The sequence below is a fragment of the Ammospiza caudacuta genome, chromosome 25 (genome assembly GCF_027887145.1).
Source record: "Ammospiza caudacuta isolate bAmmCau1 chromosome 25, bAmmCau1.pri, whole genome shotgun sequence".
In the NCBI taxonomy this organism is placed as follows: Eukaryota; Metazoa; Chordata; class Aves; order Passeriformes; family Passerellidae; genus Ammospiza; species Ammospiza caudacuta.
Genome location: NC_080617.1, coordinates 6,695,287 through 6,716,681, shown reverse-complemented (window position 1 = coordinate 6,716,681; position 21,395 = coordinate 6,695,287). Strand labels below are relative to the sequence as shown.

The following is a 21,395-nucleotide window of genomic DNA, read 5'->3' as shown; positions in this document are numbered from 1 at the left end:
GGCCACTTGAGAAGGACCAAAACAACCGCGGGACTGCAGCCAAGGCACCGGGGAGGGGCCGGGAGCAGCATCCCCTGGGAGGAAACGGGAAGTGCTTTACAGCACTGTGCTGGAAGGGCTGAATGGCCGATGAAGGCTTCTCCTCCCTCGGCGCTGAGAAAAACTTCCTGGCGGCTGCAGCGCCAAGCGCCCGCCGCCGGAGCAGGAAACAGCCAGGGTGTGCCCAGCCCATTCCCAACGCACGGCAGGGCACAGAGGATGCAGCGCCACGTGGGCAGCTCGCAGGCAGCGGCCTCGTGGCTTTCCCGGCCGCGTGTCCCGGGAGGAGCGGGATGCGGCCGCAAATTTGGGCAAATTTGGGATTTCTGGGCGCGATCGGCACCGGCGGGACTCGAACCCTCAGTCCTGGGAGCCTCGAGACCACGCCCCAATCGCCAAACCACGCCCCATTCGTGGTCCACGCCCCTGATTGGTCCCGCCCCCAGGCCCCGCCCCTCCATTGCCGCCGGCGGGTCATGTGACGGGCCAAGATGGCGGCGCTCAGGGTGGCGGTGCCGGTGCTGGCGCTGCTCGGGCTGTGCCCGGGCCCCGCGGCCGCCGCCGCGCCCCTGGTGATCTGGCACGGCATGGGTGAGTCGGGACCCTCCGCCAGGGCCGCGGGGGCGGCGGGGCTGGGCCGGGAACCGGGCAGCACCGAGGGGCGCTCGTTCCGGTGTCCCCCTCCTCCGGACAGCCGGTCTCGGCGGGGACCGGGAGGTGCTGCCCCTCCCGGTGCCGTGGCCGCTGGGCTGGCGGTTGTCTGTGGAGGTTCGGGGCCGTGGCGTGGTGGCGCATCCCGGTGTTCCCTCTTGTAGGAGACAGCTGCTGCAATCCGGTGAGCATGGGCTACATCAAAAAACTGGTGGAGAAGAAAATCCCCGGGATTTACGTCCTGTCGCTCAAGATCGGGAGCAGCCTGATCCAGGTGAGCCGCGTGTCACCCGCGGGGCTGCGGGTGGGCGGGGCTGAGGGCTGCAGCCCGTGCTTCTAACAGGATTCCAGCGGGATTCCTGCCCTGCTTCCCGGCCAATTTTTGTTCTCGCTGAGGTAAACAGCTCTGACAGGTAGAACCCGATAAAGTCCAGCTAATGCCTGCAGAAAAGCACTGGGGGAAAACAAATCCCTGACCTAAATTGGATTAATATGCAAATCCAGTGATTAGCACACTCAACCAGTGCAGGTAGCGCGTGGGAGGCTGTGCTGAGGCAGGGATTTATCCCTGGCCATGCTCCTTCATCTGCAAACATTCATTTATTTCAGTGTAATCAATCGCACACTGCTGCACCTTCATGGGGTTTGACAGGATTTTGTAGTGCTGTGGAATTTCTTTAAATAATAATGTGTAATGTAGGTGGTTTTCTGGGTTCTGGAGATTCTGGGTTCTGATTTTTAATTTTTTGAACAAAATCTGAAGGGATTCAAGTTGAGAAGAAGTTTGGGGAAATGTGCCCCACGTGGGGCAGCTCTGCCAGCCAGAGCAGGAGGGGAAAGGGAAGTGAAGGTGAAGAGAAGTCTCAGAACAGGAATTTCACTTCTGTCCCGTCAAAGCTCGGGTCCTCTTTGTAAACCACAAATGTCAGCGATGCGTTTGCAGGGCTCAGAGCAGCCCCAGCACAGGTACAAATGCTGCACCCTGCTCTGGTCCCCAGGACGTGGAGAACAGCTTCTTCATGAACGTCAACGCGCAGGTGAGCGACGTGTGCGGGCAGCTGGCCCGGGACCCGCAGCTGCAGCGCGGCTACAACGCCATGGGCTTCTCCCAGGGAGGCCAGTTCCTGTGAGTCTGCTCTCTGCTCCAGCCCGGGGGCTCTGGGGGGCTCAGATCCTCCGTTGTGATCTTTCAGAAGTGCTCAGCAGACACAAAATGTTAAATTCCTAAAGGCAGGAGTGCTCCAAGGGGGCGGGTTGTGTTTTCCTGCTCTCCCAGGCAGGGTTAAATCCCCTGGCAAGTGTTGCAGCAGTGCCCAAGCCCACACAGAACCTGCACAGACTCACAGTTCCTGTAAGTCTGCACTCTGCTCCAGCCCAGGGGCTCTGGGGGGGTCAGATCCTCATTTATAGCCCTTTAGAAGTGCTCAGCAGACACAAAATGTTAATTCCTGAAAGCAGGATTGTGGTGTTGTGAGGTCCCCAGGATGAGTGAGAGATGAGAATTAACTCCATGTTCTCAGAAGGCTGATATATATTACATTACATTACATTGCATTGCATTGCATTAATTACATAAATTACATCATATCATATAATATCTTATATTAATTACATTATATTAATTATATTATATTATATTATATTATATTATATTATATTATATTATATTATATTATATTATATTACTATACTAAAGAAAGAGAAAGGAGACATCAGAAGGCAAGAAAATAATGATAATAAAAACCTGTGACAGACTCAGAGTCCGACACAGCTGGCTGTGATTGGCCATTAATTAAAAACAATTCACATGTTTGGATAAACAATCTCCAGACCACATTCCAGAGGAGAAAACATGAAGAAACTGAGGTTTTTCAGCTTCCCAGGAAAAGAAATCCTGGTGAGGGGATTTTTCATAAAATATCACAGTGACACAGGAGTGCTCCAAGGGGGCAGGTTCTGTTTTCCTGCTCTTCCAGGCAGGGTTCAAGTCCCTTGGCAAGCCCACACAGAACTGTCAGAATGAGAGCACACAGCCTCAAGCTGCACCAGGGGAAATTTAGGTTGGATATCAGGAAAAAGATTTTTACACAAAGGGTGATAAAGTTCTGGAATGTTCTGCCCAGGGAGGTGCTGGAGTCTCCATCCCTGGGGGTGTTTGACAAAGCCTGGATGTGGCACTGGGTGCCAGGGGTGAGCTGAGGGGTTGGGGCATGGACTTGATGATCTTTGAGGTCTTTTCCAACCCGGTGATTCTGAGAATTCTGTGAATTTGTGTTGTCCTTGCTCTTCTCCACAGGAGGGCTGTGGCCCAGAGGTGCCCTGCTCCTCCCATGCTCAGCCTCATCTCCGTTGGAGGACAGCACCAAGGTAGTGTCTGCCCCCTGGCACAGCTCCTGGGCACCTTTGGGGGCTCTTCCCTAGACTCTGATCACTTTCTCACCAGTTAAATTGTCCCTTTGTTCCTGGCTGGATCTGGTGATGTCTTTGGCCCAATTAGTGTTTGCTGATTTCATTATCTTGATCTTGCTTAATTGGCAGTGGAAAGGAACCTCTGTCTTCTGCCTGGGTAGGATTCTTACCCACCTTGGGAGCTCTTGGGATGAGTTATTTTGTGAGGAAATTCCTACAGAAATTGTGAAAATTGTGAAACTGAACCTTCTGGGTCACGAGGGTATTTTACAGTCAGCATCCTGAAGCTGACTGTAAAATCAGCTGCTTGTTTGGGGGGACATTTCCCTGCAAAGCCCCAAGGAGAGGGACTTGTAAAAAGGAATTTAAGAGTGAATTCCAGATACTCTGCCCTGAGAATCCCACAGCTCCTGGAGCTGTTTGTGTGTAGCAGAGAGGGAGGATTAGTGGGGAACCCCCAGCACCCCCATCCCTTATCTGTGCCCCAGCTCAGGGCAGGAGGGGCTGTGTGAGATCTTGCAGGGCCAAAATCTGCCTGATCCCCGGGGTGACTGTGCTCCTGCTGTGCAAGAGGAGGCTCCTGTGCAGCAGGAGGGCCCAGGTTGGTGACTGGCTCTGGCTCTGGCTCTGTCCTGCCCAGGTGTTTATGGATTCCCTCGCTGCCCCGGGGAGAGCTCCCACCTGTGCGACTGGATCCGCAGAACCCTGGACCTGGGGGCCTACAGCAAGGCAGTGCAGGAGCAGTGAGTACATCCCCAGTGTTGCCAGTTTTCCTCCTTCTGGGCTCCACAGACTCCCAGCTGCCAGTGGGGGTTCAGCACAGAAACAAAAGGCAGCAGCATGGGCCTGGGGGGGAACTTTATTTAACTTTATTTAACTTTATTTGATGGTAAAACTCCCCAAGTCCTGGATCCCAGGCTCCAAACTGAGAACAACACTTTTTTCTCTAGGGGTATTATTAATTATTTTGTAATTAGGTTGTTAAATCGTACCTGGAGGGTTGAGAGTTGATTACTTGTGATGGTGTTCACAGGGGTCTCAGGGTGAGGGAAGACATGAGGATCTGACTCCATGTTTCAGAAGGCTGATTTATTGTTTTATGATATATATTACATTAAAACTATACTAAAAGAATAGAAGAAAAGATTTCATCAGAAGGCTGGCTAAGAATAAAAAAAGAATTAATAACAATGGTTTGTGACTCAGCTTTCTGTCTGAGCCAGCTGACTGTGATTGGCCATTAATTAGAAACAACCACATGAGACCAATCCCAGGTGCACCTGTTGCATTCCACAGCAGCAGATAACCATTGTTTGCATTTTGTTCCTGAGGCCTCTAAGCTTTTCAGGAGGAACAATCCTAAGGAAAGGGTTTTCCATAAAAGATGTCTGTGATAGTCAGTAATTCATTGATTGTCTAGGGAGGGTGGTAATAGAGCTGGGAATGTTTTGAGATGAGGATTAGTGGGATTCCTAGGAAGGACGGGCTTGAAAATTGGTGGAAGAAGCTGAAGTTCATGGTCAGGTTCAGGGGGAAGTGCTTGGAGCAATGGGTGGTTTGCTAGAGGGGGATTTATTGATACCAATGACAGAAGTTTGGGTTGGATAATTGAAGAGAAAATGAGTCATGAGGTGAGCATGATAAAAAATCAGGGGCTGGGGTTTAGTTGAGGCATACATAGTGTGAGGGCAAACAACAGCTTATAAACGGGGAGGTCTCAGGGGAGGATACAGCCTTTAATCAGGAGAACTGGGGGTGGAACACAGGGCAGGGAATACAATGTGTACACCAGTGAAGGATTGCAAGGCAGGAGAACAGCTTAAGTAAACTAATGGGTTTGGAAGGATACAACACTGAGGGAGAGTGAGAAAGGTTCTGGGGAAAGGGGTAGGAGGTTTGAAACTCGGCAGGGAGTAGGTAGGTAACAAACAAACAAACTGACACTTAACTAAACTGAATAACAATAAAAGACAAGTCTGTGCCACTCTAAAGACAGAGGGAGGAAAATACAGAGGGATTACAAGACTACAAATGAAACACTGAACATGCCAAATAAAAAAACACTAAAACACCCCAGGGCAGGCTCAGGAGCAGCTCTGCCTCTCCAGGCTGAGCTTTGCTTTGTCCCCTCTGCAGCTTGGTGCAGGCAGAGTATTGGCATGACCCATTGAAGGAGGAGGAGTACAGGAAAAACAGCATTTTCCTGGCTGACATCAACCAGGAGAGGGTAAGGACACTCTGCCCTCTGAGGGCTCAGGCTGAGCAGTTTCCCTCTCTCTGGGCTTTGCAGTGGCTTGGATGTGTTCTGCTTCCATCCAGGGCATCAATGAGACCTACAAGAAGAACCTGATGGCTCTGAAGAAGTTTGTGATGGTGAAATTCCTCAATGATACCATGGTGGACCCTCCAATCTCTGAGGTGAGGAAGGCAGGGCAGCTCTTGGGGCTTCCTTGTCTCTGGTTTGTCCTTTGGTGGCAGCCTGGGCACAAACCCAGCCTGACACTGCCCTGGAAGCCCCCTTGGCTCCTGGCATTCCTTCAGCAGCTGCTCCTTCATTTTTTATCCATTTCTATGCAGTGGTTTGGGTTTTACAAAAGTGGCCAAGCCAAGGAGACCATCCCACTGCAGGAGACCTCGCTGTACAAAGAGGTGAGTGCTGGGGGCTTCTGCTGTGTCCCCTTTCCTGTCCCTGGGGTCCCACAGCCCTGCTGCTGTCACTCCTGGGGCATTGCCTCCCCTGCCAGGAGCTGCTGGTTTGGGGGCACATTTCCCTGCAGGGGACATTTCCCTGCAGCCACTCCTGGCACTGGTGGAACCCAGGGAGTGACTCTGGAGGTTCCTGCCTGGCCCAGGGTCCCCTCAGTGCCTCATGAGCTCTGCTCCAAGCTTTGCTCCTGGAATCCCTTTTCCCCTCCTGGAGGAGCAGAGCAGAGCTGGAATCTCCCCATTCTCCCCACAGGATCGCCTGGGGCTGCAGCAGATGGACAAGGCGGGGAAGTTGGTGTTCCTGGGGGTGCAGGGGGATCACCTGCACTTCTCAGAAGAGTGGTTTGACAGCACCATCCTCCCCTTCCTGCAGTGAAGCTCCCTGGGCAGGGTTTTCACTGTAACTCACACCAGCCACTGTGCACAGCCCTTGGGGCATGCAGGCCTGCAGGGATCGGGGAGGGGAACAAGAGGGGCTTTGGTTCAGGGGGCTTTGCCAGGCTGGAACTGCACTCCCAGCTGGGCTGAGCCTTGCCCTGACTCTGACACAGCCCTGGTGAATCCACCCCAGTTCTCAGAGCTGCTCTCCACCCCCTGTTCCTGCAGGCAGCATTAACCCAGCTCACTAATGCAGGGATCAGCAAAACTCTCATGGTAGGCAGGGCAATCATGTCACAGCCCCTGCTTCAGCAGGGGGGAAAAGGCCAAATTTTGGGGTTTCTGGGAAAATAAAGAGGGTTTAGAATTCAGCAGTATTAACACCTTGAACAGTTTTCAACTAATGCCTTGGTTTATGCTCTTTTGTACAACAAATCAATAAAGAACTTGCCATCTAACTAACTAACTAAAAGCTTGGACAGCTGCTGTGTTTGGAGGGGAGCTGAGGAAATTCTGGGAAAGTATTCCTGGGAACTTGTCCCCCTCAAAAATGATACAAGAGCCACAGTAATGAGCAAGTTGGCATTAACTTTATTCTATCTTCTGTATAATCTTAAGTACATAAGAAAGGTTTTTTTCACAAGCCTCAGGAGAAGACAAGTACAAGTCACAGGACAGTTTCAAAATAAAAAAAAATTTGCATAATTTTTCCTTTTTTTTTTGTTTTTTGCAAGTTTTGTACTAGAGAAAAAGAACATTGACACTTTACAGAAGAAATGCATTTCAGATATGCTTATGCCACCCGAGGCGTTGGAAAAATGAAGGTCAAAGCACGTGCAGCTCCCTTTGTGGGTCAGTACAGTACTGTGAGATCCATCACTCTGCTCCAGGGCCCTGGAACAGAGGCTACAAAGCTTCCACCAAAATAAAGAGCCAAGCAACAGGAGGGGAAAAAGGACAGGATTCAGAGGGGGCTGATTGCAGATGAGGAAGAGAGTGATGAACCGACTTGATCCAACTCTGGTATTTACAGCTCTGCACTGCTGACCTGGAATGGAGCAGCTCCTTCCTCTGGGGAAGGGCACAGCTTGAGAAAAACCATCCTGGCAGCCTGAATCTGAGCTCAGCTGCTCCAGGAAGGAAGCCCTGGGGCAGAGGTTGCCTTGTGAAGGTGGAGGGCTCATGGAATGAGAGGTGCTCAGCTCCAAGCTACCAGCCAGACTGCTGGGTGGCCCTGGTGGCACCACTGCAGCCTTCCTGTGGCACTGGGGCATGAAAGCCTCCTGTCATGGCACAATCAGGAATGCACTGAGCTAGTGGGAATGATGGAAGAGAAATCAGGGTGGAATTGGCCCAGGTCCTCAGCCTTTGGTCCGACAAAACCGTTCCCGTGTCCTGTGGTGGCAGCAGCTGCTCCAGAGAGCTGGAGGGAGCAGCCTGCAGGAGCTGCCCAGGACAGCTGGGTGCTGTGGCCTCTGACAGACACTGTCACTTGGTAAAAAAGGGGACAACATTCCTCTCACGTGGACCAGTTTTGCTTAAAGGCAATACAAAAACAACACTCTGAAAGCCAACTGCCAGGACTGGCTGTGGAGTTCACCGAGACTCTGATCGATTGGTGCAGTTAGATGGGACAAGGGGAGAGAGAAAAGAACCTTCCTGCTGAGAGAGGTGACAACCACCACCTACCCCAAGCCCCAGGCACAGGAACCTCAGTGATGGCAGGCAGCTGTGTCTCTCGGGTAGAAGAGAAGCAGTTTGAGAGCAGAAAGGTACAAGAAATCTAAGAGAAATCATCTGAAAGCAGATTTGTCCCACAGCAGGGCCAGGGGAGGGTGAGAGCCTTGGAGCTTTTCGGCTTAGCCTGCAATTTCTGTCACAGTGGTGACCAACTTCTGACCGTTCCACACTGTCTTGAACTGTTCTGGGACAGGGAATTCAGTCTGGAGGGTAAAAACAGAGAATTGTTGTCAAAAATCAGTTTATGGCTGAGTTAGCAACCACTCCCACTGCTTCAGGCATTTCTTTTCTCAGCTTTGTGCTGTCCTGTACCATCACTGGTGCCTGTTCTGCCCCCAAGAGGTCCTGAGAAATAAGCAGCTCTCACAAACCAGCAATAATCTTATTTACAGGTATTTTTGCTACTTCTATAAATCAGATCATCATTCACAACCTCCAAACCCCACAGTAACCAAGACTCCCTTCAGAGCTTTATCAAGACACAACTCCTGCATCCCCCAGCAGGCTGCAGGAGGATTCCAAAGCCAACTTACAAAGTTTTCCACCTCCCAAAGGACTGCACTTACAAAGTCCCCCCCGTCGGTGGGGATGAGCACGTTCATCTCCGAGGACTTGGCACTGACGATCTCGCAGTCGAGGGAGCTCTTGCTCAGGTACACGTGGCACCCATCTGTCTTGTTGATGGAAATCGTTGGCACTTTACCCATGACCTGGCAGGGCCAGAGCACAATTAGCCTAAACTGGACAGCCACAGCATTTTTGGGGTGTTTTCTTTCAAGGCAAGAGGTTGGACTCCAAGCCCTCCCCGTGACGACTGCACAGGATTCAAATATTCCCATCTTTAGCAGAAATCCAAAGTTTTTGTTTGTGATTTTCCCCAATTTCTTGCTCTGATTTCTTTAGAACAAAACGTGGGCAAACTGACCATCCCAAATCAGATGCCCAAACTGAACTGGAATAAACCCTGCTGCTGTGCTCCTGCTTTGGCAGCCAAATGTGCTTTCCACCTCACAGAGCCTCAGCTCTTACCCAAACCCTGAAACAGCTCAAAGGCACAAATTTCAGCCCTTTCCCAAAGGACAGATGGTGTTTCATGGATATTCTCCACAGCTGCACACTCCTGGTCTGGAAATACAACTGCTCCAGGGCCAGGAGAGAGAACAAGAACTTTTACTCACCTGAACTTTGACATCCCTGCTGTTGATGATCTCCACAATGCCCACCACGTCATCAAACACCAGACCCAGCTTCTTGCAGTTGTCTGCAAAGAAAAGCAGATCAGGGCACAGAGGTTTTGGAGGCCCCAGCTCCTGCACACACACACCAGCAGGCAGGAGCAGCTCCCAGGGCTCTCCCCACTCACCCAGGGTGATGGAGTTGATCTTGCCTTTGATTTGGAGTGTGCTGTTTGTGCACTTGAAAACATATGCTACCTGCTTCAGTTCTGTGTCACTGATCACCAGGTTAGTGGCATTCTCCTGGTTTTCCTGAAAAGGCAGGGGAAACACACTTCATTTTCTGAATGCAGAGCAATTAATCCATGAAAATCCCTTTAAAAACAATCAGGTGCCTTCAGGCTGGTTCCTCTCAGGAGAAAGTTCTCCAGAAGAGCCCCCTTTGCTTCTCCAAAGCTCCCATCCCTCCAACCCACTCCTGCCAGCACCAGGCACTCACCACTCTCCACTTTTTGCCTTCTAATTCTAGCAAAGGAGGTGCCTTTGGGGAGGGGTTTGCATTACAGGCAGGTTTGGGAGCAGTGAAAGGTTTGGGGCCGCTTCTCACGGGGCCCCCCTGGTTCTTCAGGGCTGGATTCTTGTGGGTTTTCATGTCATCTGAGACGTGCCTCAAGCCTGCAAGAGAAGGCAAAGCTGAGAGCCAGCTCTCCTCCAGGAATGCAGCTCCCCAAACACCAGGCATCAGAGGTTATCCTAGCTAAGATAATACTTGTTAAAACACAAATAAACTCCTGAGGCTGGGGCTAAGTGTGAGTGACAGGAAGGGAAGGAGGAAGCAGGAAATGCTGCTGCAATAATGACAAGAACACAACATGAACCACAGAACCAGAGTGTGGCACAGCTCTTCCACTCTGCAGCTGGGAAAAGCCCTGAGCCCAGCACCTCCTGAACTGATGTGCTCACCAGGGAACACAAAAAAGGGCAAATTCTGTGCAAACAACAGCTGCCAAATTGCACTTTTTGCACCAGAAAGATGCAGGGAATCAAAGGGCTCAGCCTCAGGTGTTTACAGCTGCAAGTTCATGCCTTGCTCCACATGCCAGATGAGGGTGACAATGATGAGGGGGACAATCCTCACCTGCCAGATGAGGGTGACAATCCTCATCTCAATAACATTCCCAGCTCTCTCACTTCCCTCCCTAGACAATCAATGAATTACTGACTCTCAACCCTCCAGCTATGGTTTATCAACCTAGTCACAAAACAACCAATAATACCCCAAGACAAAAAAGGACACAAATGAGCCCTATAACATCCCTCATAATCTTCCTCCTACTCATCAACCTTCTAGGGCTGCTACCCTCCACATTTACCCCACATTTACCCCACACATTTGTCCCTGGGAAAGCGCCAGCCCCGGAGTGGGGCCAGGTGGGTTTTTGTGTCTTTTTTAAGCAGGTGCATTGAGGGGCAGCAGGAAAACAAGGAGCAGCAGCAGCAGGAGCAGCAGGAGCAGCAGCAGGAGCAGCAGCAGAGCAGTCCCTCCCTCGCTGAGCCCCCACATACCCGAGGTGATCCCTTCTCCCCGGTTGATCTGCGCGAACAGCGCCGAGCGCGAGGCCGAGTCGTCCGTGCTGGAGCTCACGGGGGCAGGAGGAGGGGGAGGCCCTGGAGGTGGGGGTGCAGGCCCAGCCGGGGGGGCAGGGGCTGCTTTAGCCCCTGCTGTGGCCACAGGACCCTGGAAGAGCAGGGAAGAGGAAAGGAGCTGGCACCAGCCCCGCTCCTGCCCCGCTGACCCTCCCCAGGCTCCCTGCTGCAGCAGCACTCACTGTTTTGCTCCAGGTCAGCCCTGTGGTGTGGTACTCCTTGATGTAGGCCTGCAGCTCTGTCCAGATGCTCAGGTAAGCTTTCACCCAGTCCACTTGTTTTTTATCTCTGAGAACACAAAGACGAGGAATTAAAGGCTGAGGGAAGCGGCTGTGGGCAGATGCTGGAGCAGCCCTGTCACAGGCATCTTTTATGGAAAATCCTTTCCTTGGGATTTTTCCTACTGAGAAGCTGAGAAACCTCAGGAACAAATTGTAAACAATGGTTATCTGCTGCTGTGGAATGCAACAGGTGCATCTGGGATTGGACTCGTGGTTGTTTCTAATTAATGGCCAATCACAGTCAGCTGGCTCAGACTCTCTGTCCAAGCCACAAGCCTTTGTTATCACTCCTTTTTCTATTCTTACCCAGCCTGCTGATGAAATCCTTTCTTCTATTTTTTCAGCATAGTTTTAATATAATATATATGATAAAATAATAAATCAAGCCTTCTGAAACATGGAGTCAGATCCTCATCCCTTCCTCATCCTCAGACCCCTGTGAACACTCACACAGCCCCAGCTGGCCAAGCTCAACACCAGCCCTGGGAGAAAAGGTGAACTTACACATCCTTGTACTCCTTGAGGATCCTGTTGGTGTAAAACATGGCAGCATCAGTCATCTCCTTCACGTAAGGACCAGGCTTTGGAGCCTAGGGCAGAGAGAACACGTTGGCACTGAGCAGCCCTCCAGAACCTCCCGAGCAGCCCAAGGAAATTCCCTTCCCATGGAATCCTCACCATGGCCACCCAGCCCAGGGCTGGGATGCTCTCACTGACTGCTGACAAGTGGTTGAAGAGTTTGCTGCCACGGTTCTTCTCCCTGAAGTTCTGCACAGCCTGGATCTGCTCCGAGATGGGCTTGAGGAGCTCTGAGAAGGCGTTCTGCAAACACACACGGGGACAGGGCAATTAAAGAGATTAATTAGCACTGGAAAGGCTCTGCAATGGCTGCACAGCTGAGCTGGTGGGGACTCAGAACAAGACTCCAGCTGGCAGCAGTGGCTGCTGCAGCTCCTGTCCAGGCCTGGTCCCACAGTCAGCTCCTCCAGCTGAAGTCATTGCTCCCATCGGATCGGCGCCGTGGGAGAACGCCAAGATCTGTGACTCATGTTCAATCCAGGAGACACTGACAGGGCTTGTTAGTAACGAGGACAGAAATAGCATTTGCCTTTCCTGGGTTCTTTTGTTCCAACACAGTTTGTGGAATTTTTCCTCTCCTCCATGAACCCTCGGAGAAAGGGGTGCTGGCACCCACAGCCCATCCTCAACCAGAGTCCCTGCAATTTCTAAGGTCACCCCCACCAAGCCACATTTGAGGATTCCAGCTATTTCTTGAGCCAATCCTTCACTACTTGGATGGTAAAAGTTTGTTCCTGTGTGCTGTTCCCTTGGAATGCTGACTGGAAGTGCCAGAAGTGCTCTGGGGTCAGAGACAGCAAAGAGCCAATTCCACATTTCCAGAGATGCCTCTGAGGAAACTTTTCCTTCCTTTAGTGAGAGTCTCCTGCTGGTGGCAGCAGAGAGGGACAAATTTGGGCAAAACTTGCCTTCCAAAACCTCAGCTTCTGCTTTTGCTGCTTTTTCATCTCTGTTTAGATGAAAACTGAGAGGTCCCAAGCACTGCTGGCCAGGCCACACTTTCAGAAGCTCCAGCCCAGCAGCACATTCCAGTCCCAGGATGGGGAAATTCTTCAGCACAAGCACTGAGAGTTCACACATTTTGCATTTTAAACCAGCTGCTCCAGAATTAGACTCCTGCCAGACAACCTGCACAAAGAGCTACCCTAGATTAAGGCTGCTCTTTGTTCATAATCCTTTATTTAAATAACGTGGCCGTGGGATTTGTAAGCAGGTTCTCAGGCTAGAGGCTACACAGAGCTGCATCCCAGCAAGCCTGGTGGAACAGAGCAACCCTCCAACGCTGACTTTGGGGGAAAAAATGCAGATCTATTTTGCAGTGAACAGGAAAGGAGCACAGCAATCCAGCTCCCACAATGTAACAGTAGAAGGCACGACTGAGTGAGATAATAACTGCAGAGAAAAGCAAGGTGGGATCCTGTTGCTCAGGAAAATACAGTTCTCAGCAGGGAAGAGCCAATGCATTCAGGATCAGATTCTCAGGCACACATCCTGCTGAGAAGCAGCAGCCCAGGGTAAAGTGTTAAATTACCTGCTAAGGACAAATCAATCCTAAAAGCCCGGCCATTATTCAGAGGCCATTCAGCAGAGACAAGTGTCTGCTCTGCTCCTGGAGGAGTTTTGATGCCTGAAAGTCTCTGAGCAGCATCACATAATGAAAAGCAGGAGCTCCACAAATCCCAGGGTGGCTCCTGGCTCAGACAAGCTCCTGTCTGCAGCTTCTCAGGGAGCACTGATTGAGCAGAGCTGGTGCCAGGTGAAACTGGAGACAGAGGCTGGGAGCTGACAGCCCCACAGCTGCTGTAACAACTGGGAAATGTCAGCTCTGCAGCTCCCAGAACCAACATCCAGGGTTCTGCCCAGTATTGGGGAGAACCCAGAGCAGTTCATGCCCTCAGAGTGTGGGAAATGCCTGGTCAGAAACCCCTGATCAGAAATTCCCTAATCAGAAACCCCTGATCAGAAACCTCTGCCCTCGGGTCAGGGGTGCCTGTGAGTGCTGGGGGAACCTGGGCTGTCACAGCTGGGCTGCAGCCATGGTATTTTTTATGGAAAATCCTTTCCTTAAGATTTTTCCTCCTGAGAAGCTTAGAGGCCTCAGGAACAAAATGTAAACATTGATTATCTGCTGCTGTGGAATGCAACAGGTGCATCTGTGATTGGTCTCATGTGGTTGTTTCTAATTAATGGCCAATCACAGTCAGCTGGCTCAGACTCTGAGACAGAAGCCTTTGTTATCATTCCATTCTTTTTCTATTCTTAGCCAGCCTTCTGATGAAATCCTTTCTTCTATTCTTTTAGTATAGTTTTAATATAATATATATGATAAAATAATGAATCAGCCTTCTGAGACATGGAGTCAGATCCCCATTTCTTCCCTCATCCTGGGACCCCTGTGAACACCTTCACAGCTGGGCCAAAAGAGGAACTGGAGCAGGACAGGGACACTCACCTCTGCTGGCTGCTGATGCTGGGATGCCACCACCAGAAGAGCCCTCTCACTCATCAGGCCTGCATGGACCATCTCAGCCTGAGGACAGACACAAACATGAGGGAGATTCCCTTGTGAAACACAACAAACCACCCCAGCTGTGAGGAACCACCTACACCAACCCAAAACACATTCCTGGAGGAACCCATCCCCAGGGGAACCTCAGCAGAGGGAGCTGGGGAGCTTTCAGGCCTCCTGAAGGAGGTCTGGACACAGCCAGGCACTTCAGGATTTCCAGGAGAAGGTTTGGTTCACCCTGAGTGTGTAGGTGGCAACCTGGAGTTATCTGGGCATCTGCTTTGAACCCTCAGGGGTTCTAAAGGTCCTGGGACGCAGTGCTAGAGGAATGCAGCTTCTGACAGCAAATCTGGCCCTTGCAGCCCTAAGGAGAGGCAGCACCCCTGGAGCAGAGGGGGAACAGGGTCCTTACGTGCTTCTGCACATCCCCACCGACTTCTCTGCTGATCTTGGTGTACTCAGCCACGGGCCCGGCCAGAAGGGCGTCGAAAGCCTGCACGTACTGAGCCACTCCTGTGGGAAAGCCAGAGCACAGAGATCACCAGGAGCACCCCCAGGCTGCCACAGCACCCCCCACCTGCAGGAGGCTGAGCCCAGGCTGGGGAAGTGCTGCAGCCACAATTTTTATCTCCATGGGCAGCCCCCTCCAGCCTGGCTGCCCCAGAGCGAGCCCTGTGCCAGCTCTGCAGTGCCCTGGGGGTGCCCTGGGCCTCACCTTTGGCAGAGGAATCCCCACACATGCCAGGGCCTTGGCACACGTTCTCCAGGCGCTCCACAGCCTTCTCCAGGCGCTCCACCAGCCTCTCCATGTCTGCTGCTGTCCACAACCTGCACAACAGGACGCAGTTACTGCATCCCCAGGTGCCACACAGGGTTTATGGCTGGCTGCTACAAGCTCTACCAGTTCCAGGAGAACCATTCCAGCCCGGCTGTGCACCCTGAGGATGGCCAGCAGTGCACCCTGCCATTACACAGACAGCTGGCTTACACAACAGCCTCTTGCTGCTGCCACACTCGCTCCCGAATAGTTCCTATTCCATTTAAGGGCTCCTTACATGTGTAAGCACATGAAACTTCCACCTTCTAACCTCGTAGTGACACCACAAAGGCGTGCCCAGGCTCTCAGTGCAGTCAGCTTCTGGCCAAAGTCCCACACAGTCACTGCTCTGCTGGGAGCTCACACTCTCCAGGTGAAAAGTAGTGAATTTAAGTCTCCAAATGCATCTGCAAGGACCTCCTGGAGTCCTGAACTGCTCCCAGGAGCATCCGTGAGCTCAGCACCACCCCAGCACAGAGCCTGAGGCGCCCTGGCAGCTGCACGAGCTGAGGCAGCAGAGCTGCTTGTGCAACAACAGCCCCGGCTCTTCCCCTGCAGCCACCACACAGGAAAGAGGCCCGGGCACGCCAGCCATTGGCTGCACGTCATCTGGAAAAAGTCTTAAAAGTCACAGAAACTTTCCATTAATGGCTGCTCTGCACCGAGCAACGAGACGGGTCAGGCTCCCTGCACAGCAGTGCCCAGGGAACGCAGGCAGGGAGCAGCACGGCCACTGGGGCATTTCTATCTTATCAGCACTCATCAGAAAGCTTTTACAGCATGAATCACCACGGCGGCCGGCACACAGCTTCCCTCTGCAGCCTGCTGAGGCTCAAAGCCCTGTCTGGAGGGGGAGATCCTTCCCCAAACACCCCCAGAGAGGAAGGCAGCGTTTGCTCAGCTGAGCTGACCCTGGATCCCCTCCGAGAGGAAACCTCGAGTTCTCACTGCGAGTTTTGCTTTTGTTCACCAGCCCTCCCAGCCCCGCTGCTTCAGAGTGCACGTTCTCACCTCATTCCCAGAGGATGTGGGGCAGACCCAGCGTTAGTCACGAGCCCAGCACTGGTGTCACAAGACAAACAAGGCCCTTTTTCCACCCTTGTCTCCCTCCTTGCAGCAGGAGAGGCAGCCCTGCTGCGGGGACAGGGAGAGGAGGGAGAGAAGCAGCTTCCTCCTCTGTTTGCGCTGAACCAGGGCACACACTGTGCACAAACCCCACTGGATGGCTTCCAGATACACCAAAAAAGAGTCCAGAGAAGCTGAAACTCTGCGGCATCAGAGCAATGAACAGCTCTGCATCGTTAATTGTGAGCTCTGCATCTTTAATTCCAGCCCTGCATCATTAATTGGGAGCCCTGCATCTTCAACTGTGAGCATCTTTAATTCCAGCCCTGCATCTTCAACTGTCAGCCCTGCATCTTCAACTGGGAGCATCTTTAATTCCAGCCCTGCATCTTTAATTCCAGCCCTGCATCTTCAACTGGGAGCATCTTTAATTCCAGCCCTGCATCTTCAACTGTGAGCATCTTTAATTCCAGCCCTGCATCTTTAATTCCAGCCCTGCATCTTCAACCGTGAGCCCTGCATCTTTCATTAATTGGGAGCCCTGCATCTTCGACTGTGAGCATCTTTGATTCCAGCCCTACATCTTTAATTCCAGCCCTGCATCTTTCATTGGGAGCCCTGCATCATTAATTCCAAGCCCTCCAAAAACCTGAGCTCCCCTGGGAGCACAGCCAGGACAGAGCTGGCTCACAAAATGTGGGATTTCTCCCCCAAAAGCCACTGCCAGGGTGGCTGTGCCATGCTCAGACAGGGCAGCAGGCACCCGGAGCAGTATTTTCCCCAGCCATCAGAAAATTAACACTGGAAATGTCATCACAGTGATCTCTCCAAACTGATTTACACGTGGATCCTGCCAGCACAAGCAGAATCTGTTCTCTGGCCTTCAGTCCCATCTGCTGCAACACTTAAATCACATTTTACATGGCCTGGGCATCCAGAGAGGTGCTCTGGAGGAGAAATCTGTTCAAGCTCTGCCCCATGGTCTTGTTTTAAACCCCACTGTCACCTCTGCTTGGCACTACCAGGAAAGCCACCAGTTAAAACTGGGTAAATTTAACACTTAACAAAGCACCTGACTGCACTGGCAACCAAATTATTATTGTTTTTACAGGTTTTTGGGGGCTGCACAGAGCTGTGGTCTCCTGAGCAGAACAATCTGAAAATGCTGTGAAGAGCAGTCCTGTTCTCAGCACACAGCAGTGCAGGCTGTGCCTGAAATCAGCTCTCTGAAAAACCAGCCTGACTCAAACTCCAATCAAACTGACTCAAACAAAGCTCTGCAGCACTGATCCCCGGCAAGGCTCTAATCTGATCAGCCCCACTGCCCAAACTGCAGCTCTGAGCAGATTACTGGGCAGAAAATCCAAATGGAAAACTGGAAAACTGCTTCCTACCCCAGCAGTGGCAAACTGCAGCTTGGGTCAGGAATATTGGGCAGAAAATCCAGATGGAGAACTGGAAAACTGCTTCCTACCCCAGCAGGGGCAAACTGCAGCTCTGATCAGGAATATTGGGCAGAAAATCCAGATGGAAAACTGCTTCCTACCCCAGCAGCTCTGATCAGGATTACCAGGTGGAAAATCCAGATGGAAAACTGCTTCCTACCCCTGGCAGCAAAGGAAGCTGCAGGAGCAGCACATCCCTCAGCTCTGGGTGGGATTAACACCCCAAAATCCCCAAAATCAGCATTTCTTGGGACTGCCATGCTCCCTCTCCCTTCATTTGACAAGTCCTGCCTTGTTTATCCATCAACCCCCAGTGCCCCTCAGCAGCTCTGCAAACCTGCTGCTGCCGGGCAGATGGTGAACTCATTTTAATTTCCTTTTAATGGGCGGCATTAGGGCAACTTAAAAGATAAGTCAGTCGGTAAATTGGCAGCAGAACGAGAGCTAAGTGCAGGCAACCCAAAGTCCTAGATGCCAGTCCCTCCCCTTGACTCACCCTCCCTGTGCTCTTTGCCCTGTGGATGAAGTTATTTCTGCTGCCTGGGTACCCACACGGAGGGAAATAAAAAGATTGAGCTGTACCTAAATCAGAGATTAACATTCAGCAAGGAAAATAAAAACAAGCACACAGGACTGCACCTAGACAGTGTTTTGTCTACTGGCCTGTAAATATAAAATAATTCAATAAAAAGCGACAAAATGACTTTACATATCTCAGTGCAAATTATCAGATTTTGTTTCCCTTCTCTGAAGAGGAAGATGAGAACACAGACCACCCAAAAATATATTTCTTTTTGTTCTACAGATCATCCAGGAGTCATTTTTGCTCTGCTCCAGATGGATGAGGGAGGCTTTCCCAGCTCTCCCTTCCAGGACATCAACACAGGATTTAAATTTAAATCTCGTTCCAATTCAATTGAACTTTGATTAGCAGCGGAGCAGAAGCAGCAAACACAGTTTCACCCAGGGCCAGAGGGGCCATTCCTTTTCACAGCACATTTGTTCAGCCATCAACTGCCCTTTATTCCCATCTCAGCCTGGGACAGGCTGTGCCACAAACAGGCTGAGCAGAGCAATAAATAAAAGGATTTTATTGCTAAAAACATAATTTACCCCAAACCCTGCACATCCCAGCAAGAGGAGCTTGGGGAACATCAAGGAGCTGGCCTGTCCCAGCCTCAGAGCGAGCAAATTCTCAGAAAATCACCGAAAAAATGAAATTATTTCCTTGCCTGAGACAGCACATGAACCTGAGCCCTTCCTGAGACGTTCTGGAAGACACAAATGTTGGTTTTATAGGCAAAGCAAGCCAAACCTACGCCCGTGCTCACAGCGAGCCCGACACTCTGCTGTCAGCACCACCACATTTGCATCAGCCACTTCCTGTTCCTACAGGCAAAAGAAATAAAGATGGGACAACTAAATTAGGAACATACCACAGTTTATTTCTGAGCTGACACTGGAATATCTCAGGGGATCAGCTACCAGATGATTTCCAACGTTTATATCTGCCAAAAGCCCGGAGAATTTTTATTTTTTTTTTCTTTTTTAAACAGTTCAGCTCCTCAAGGCAGGAGTCAAAAGCCTGAATTTAGCCAGTGGTCAGGAGCTGCCATGAACACAAGACAGCTATTGCTGGTCCCAGCAGCTGCCAGGACAGAGATCTCAGCTGTTTCTATCCAACAATACTTGCTGACACTGCGCCAGAACCCGTGCTGCCTGCTCCTGCTATTTCAGATCCACTCGATTTAGAAAACCAAGAGTGCTTTTAAAAAAAAAAATAAAAATCCATCTGGCCCCTGCTCCAGCTTTCCCATACAACAAACCCTCCTGAAGCCATTGGAAATGTTATTTGGTGTTTTGCTCACAGGTTAAGAGGGGGTTAAAGCTCAGCGCTGGAGCAAAGGCTCCGTTTTCAGCACAATCCTCTGAATCGGGAGGTTTGTGCCTGCCAGCCTCAGCTGCCACCCTCCTCTCACTTCCTCTGCCTGCCAGGGTGATGAATCCAGCAGGGAGGTAACCAAGGATGTGGGCTCTGAGCAGGGCTGGGCGCAGCAGGGAGCTGCAGATCGGGAATGCTGAGCCTGGGAGTGCTCAGCATCAATCCTGGGCCTGGCACTGCTCAGACTGAGGGTTTGTGCATGAATAACTGGGAACACTGAACCTGGGAGTGCTCAGCATCAATCCTGGGCCTGGCACTGCTCAGACTGAGCCCTCTGCATGGATAACTGGGGATACTGAGCCTGGGAGTGCTCAGCATCAATCCTGAGCCTGGCACTGCTCAGACTGAGCCCTCTGCATGGATAACTGGGGATACTGAGCCTGGGAGTGCTCAGCATCAATCCTGAGCCTGCCCCAGCACAAACTGAACCCTCTGCATGGATAATTTGGGATATTGAGCCTGGGAATGCTCAGGATCCCTCAGTGCCTACCCCAGCACGGCCCGCTCGGCTGAACTCTCTGCATGGATAATTTGGGGTATTTTTGGCTTTCAGAGAGCTCAGCGATATGGCAGGGACACAGGAACAGGACGGGCACACACAGCAGTGCCCCGATGCCGCGGATCCCTGGGTTCTCAGGGCACCTGGGGGGATTCCAGAACCCCGGGATTTGCCAAACAATCCAGTAATTATTGTAATTTCCTTTTGGCCGGCACGGAACGCTTTGGAATCACACGTTGATCCCATCCCAGGCACGACACAGAGGAGGAACCGGCAACGGGCTGGGAACGGGAACCGCCCGGGGGATGGAGAGGGAGCCCGGGCTGTGGGAGAACAGAAATCCCCAAAAAGCGGATCGGCCCCGCCTGCCCGTCCCGGTGAGCCCCGGTCACCGAGAGAGCCCTGCGGGGGTGTCTGCGCCGTTCTGGGCCAAATTCACCCCAAACCGCCGCCTTTGGGGGAGCCACCCCCATCAACCGGGCCGGGGCTTCTCCCGCCCACCGGCCCCGGTCCTGCGGTCCCGGTACTGCTCCCGGGGCTGGGCCCGGTCCTGATCCGGTGCCCGGTGCTGACCCCGTGGCCGGTTCTTATCCCGGTGCTCGGTTCTGATCCCGGTGCCCGGTTCTGGTCCCGGTGCCCGCTCACTCTCGCCGGTACCGCCCCCAGATCCGGCCGTGCCCGGTGCCGGTACCGCTCACTCCCACCCACGGACCCTCGGATCCTCAGCCCGGGCCGTACCCGGTGGCCGGTGCCAGCACCGTTCACTCCCACCCTCACATCCCCAGCCGGGCCGTGCCCGGTGCCGCTCGCTCACTCCCATCCTCGGACCCTCAGCCGGGCCGTGCCCGGTGCCCGGTGCCGTTCACTCCCACCCTCAGCTCCTCATCCCCGGCCGTGCCCGGTGCCGCCCGCTCGCTCGCTCGCTCGCTCCCACCCCCGGACCCTGGGACCCGGGCCGTGCCCGGTGCCCGGCGCTCACCCCCGGCCGCTCCCGCTCCGCCGCTCCCGGCGCCGCCCAGCCCCGCCGCGCCCGCCGCTTCCGGCCCCCGCCCCGCGCGCCGGATGTGCGCACGGCGCGCTGCGCGGCGCGGCGCGGGGGGCGGGGCTTCGGGACAGCCGCTACGCGATTGGCCGGCGGGAGCGGAGGCGTGGTCGGAACGGTTGAGGGGTGTGGTGAAAGGGGTGGAGCTTCGGGGCGGATTCCGCCCTGCGATTGGTGGATTGAACTGAAGGCGCGGTTTATTATGCGATGGGCGCGGTGATGGGCGTGGTCTCACGTGTGGGCGGGGTCACGAGTTCGGGACCCCCGGGGGGATTCGGGACCCCCGGAGGGGCTGGGGGGGCTCCGGGACCCCCAAAGGGTCGCACCGAGGGGCTGGGGAGGCTCCGGGGGTCGCACCGAGGGGCTGAGGGGCTCCGCGACCCGGTCAGGGTCGCACCGAGGGGCTGAGGGGCTCTGAGAGCCCCAGCCGGGTCAGCCGGGACCCTGCCGGGTGCGCTGCTCATCCCCCAG

General features: G+C 52.9%; 2 protein-coding genes across 3 annotated transcripts; one reads left to right on the top strand and one right to left on the bottom strand.

The window, feature by feature from the left end:
• The first annotated feature begins 524 nt into the window (after positions 1-524).
• Positions 525-6,854, top strand: PPT1 (palmitoyl-protein thioesterase 1). Its single transcript, XM_058820009.1, has 9 exons — positions 525-630; positions 855-964; positions 1,689-1,816; positions 2,987-3,057; positions 3,740-3,842; positions 5,236-5,326; positions 5,419-5,517; positions 5,677-5,748; positions 6,059-6,854. Exons 1-9 carry the CDS (start codon positions 531-533, stop codon positions 6,179-6,181), a joined length of 897 nt encoding a protein of 298 aa, XP_058675992.1. The 5' UTR covers positions 525-530; the 3' UTR covers positions 6,182-6,854.
• On the bottom strand, positions 6,752-20,913 carry CAP1 (cyclase associated actin cytoskeleton regulatory protein 1). Of its 2 annotated transcripts, none has more exons than XM_058820008.1 (13): positions 20,862-20,913; positions 14,830-14,942; positions 14,527-14,627; positions 14,058-14,135; positions 11,705-11,848; positions 11,531-11,616; positions 10,928-11,033; positions 10,665-10,836; positions 9,598-9,773; positions 9,287-9,410; positions 9,102-9,184; positions 8,490-8,633; positions 6,752-8,126 (listed from the first exon to the last, which is right to left on the bottom strand). In XM_058820008.1, exons 2-13 carry the CDS (start codon positions 14,921-14,923, stop codon positions 8,043-8,045), a joined length of 1,392 nt encoding a protein of 463 aa, XP_058675991.1. In that variant the 5' UTR covers positions 14,924-14,942; positions 20,862-20,913; the 3' UTR covers positions 6,752-8,042. The 2 variants fall into 2 exon arrangements, with proteins under 2 accessions (XP_058675991.1, XP_058675990.1); XM_058820007.1 differs by lacking the exon at positions 20,862-20,913 and adding an exon at positions 15,943-15,962.
• Between the last annotated feature and the right edge of the window lie 482 nt (positions 20,914-21,395).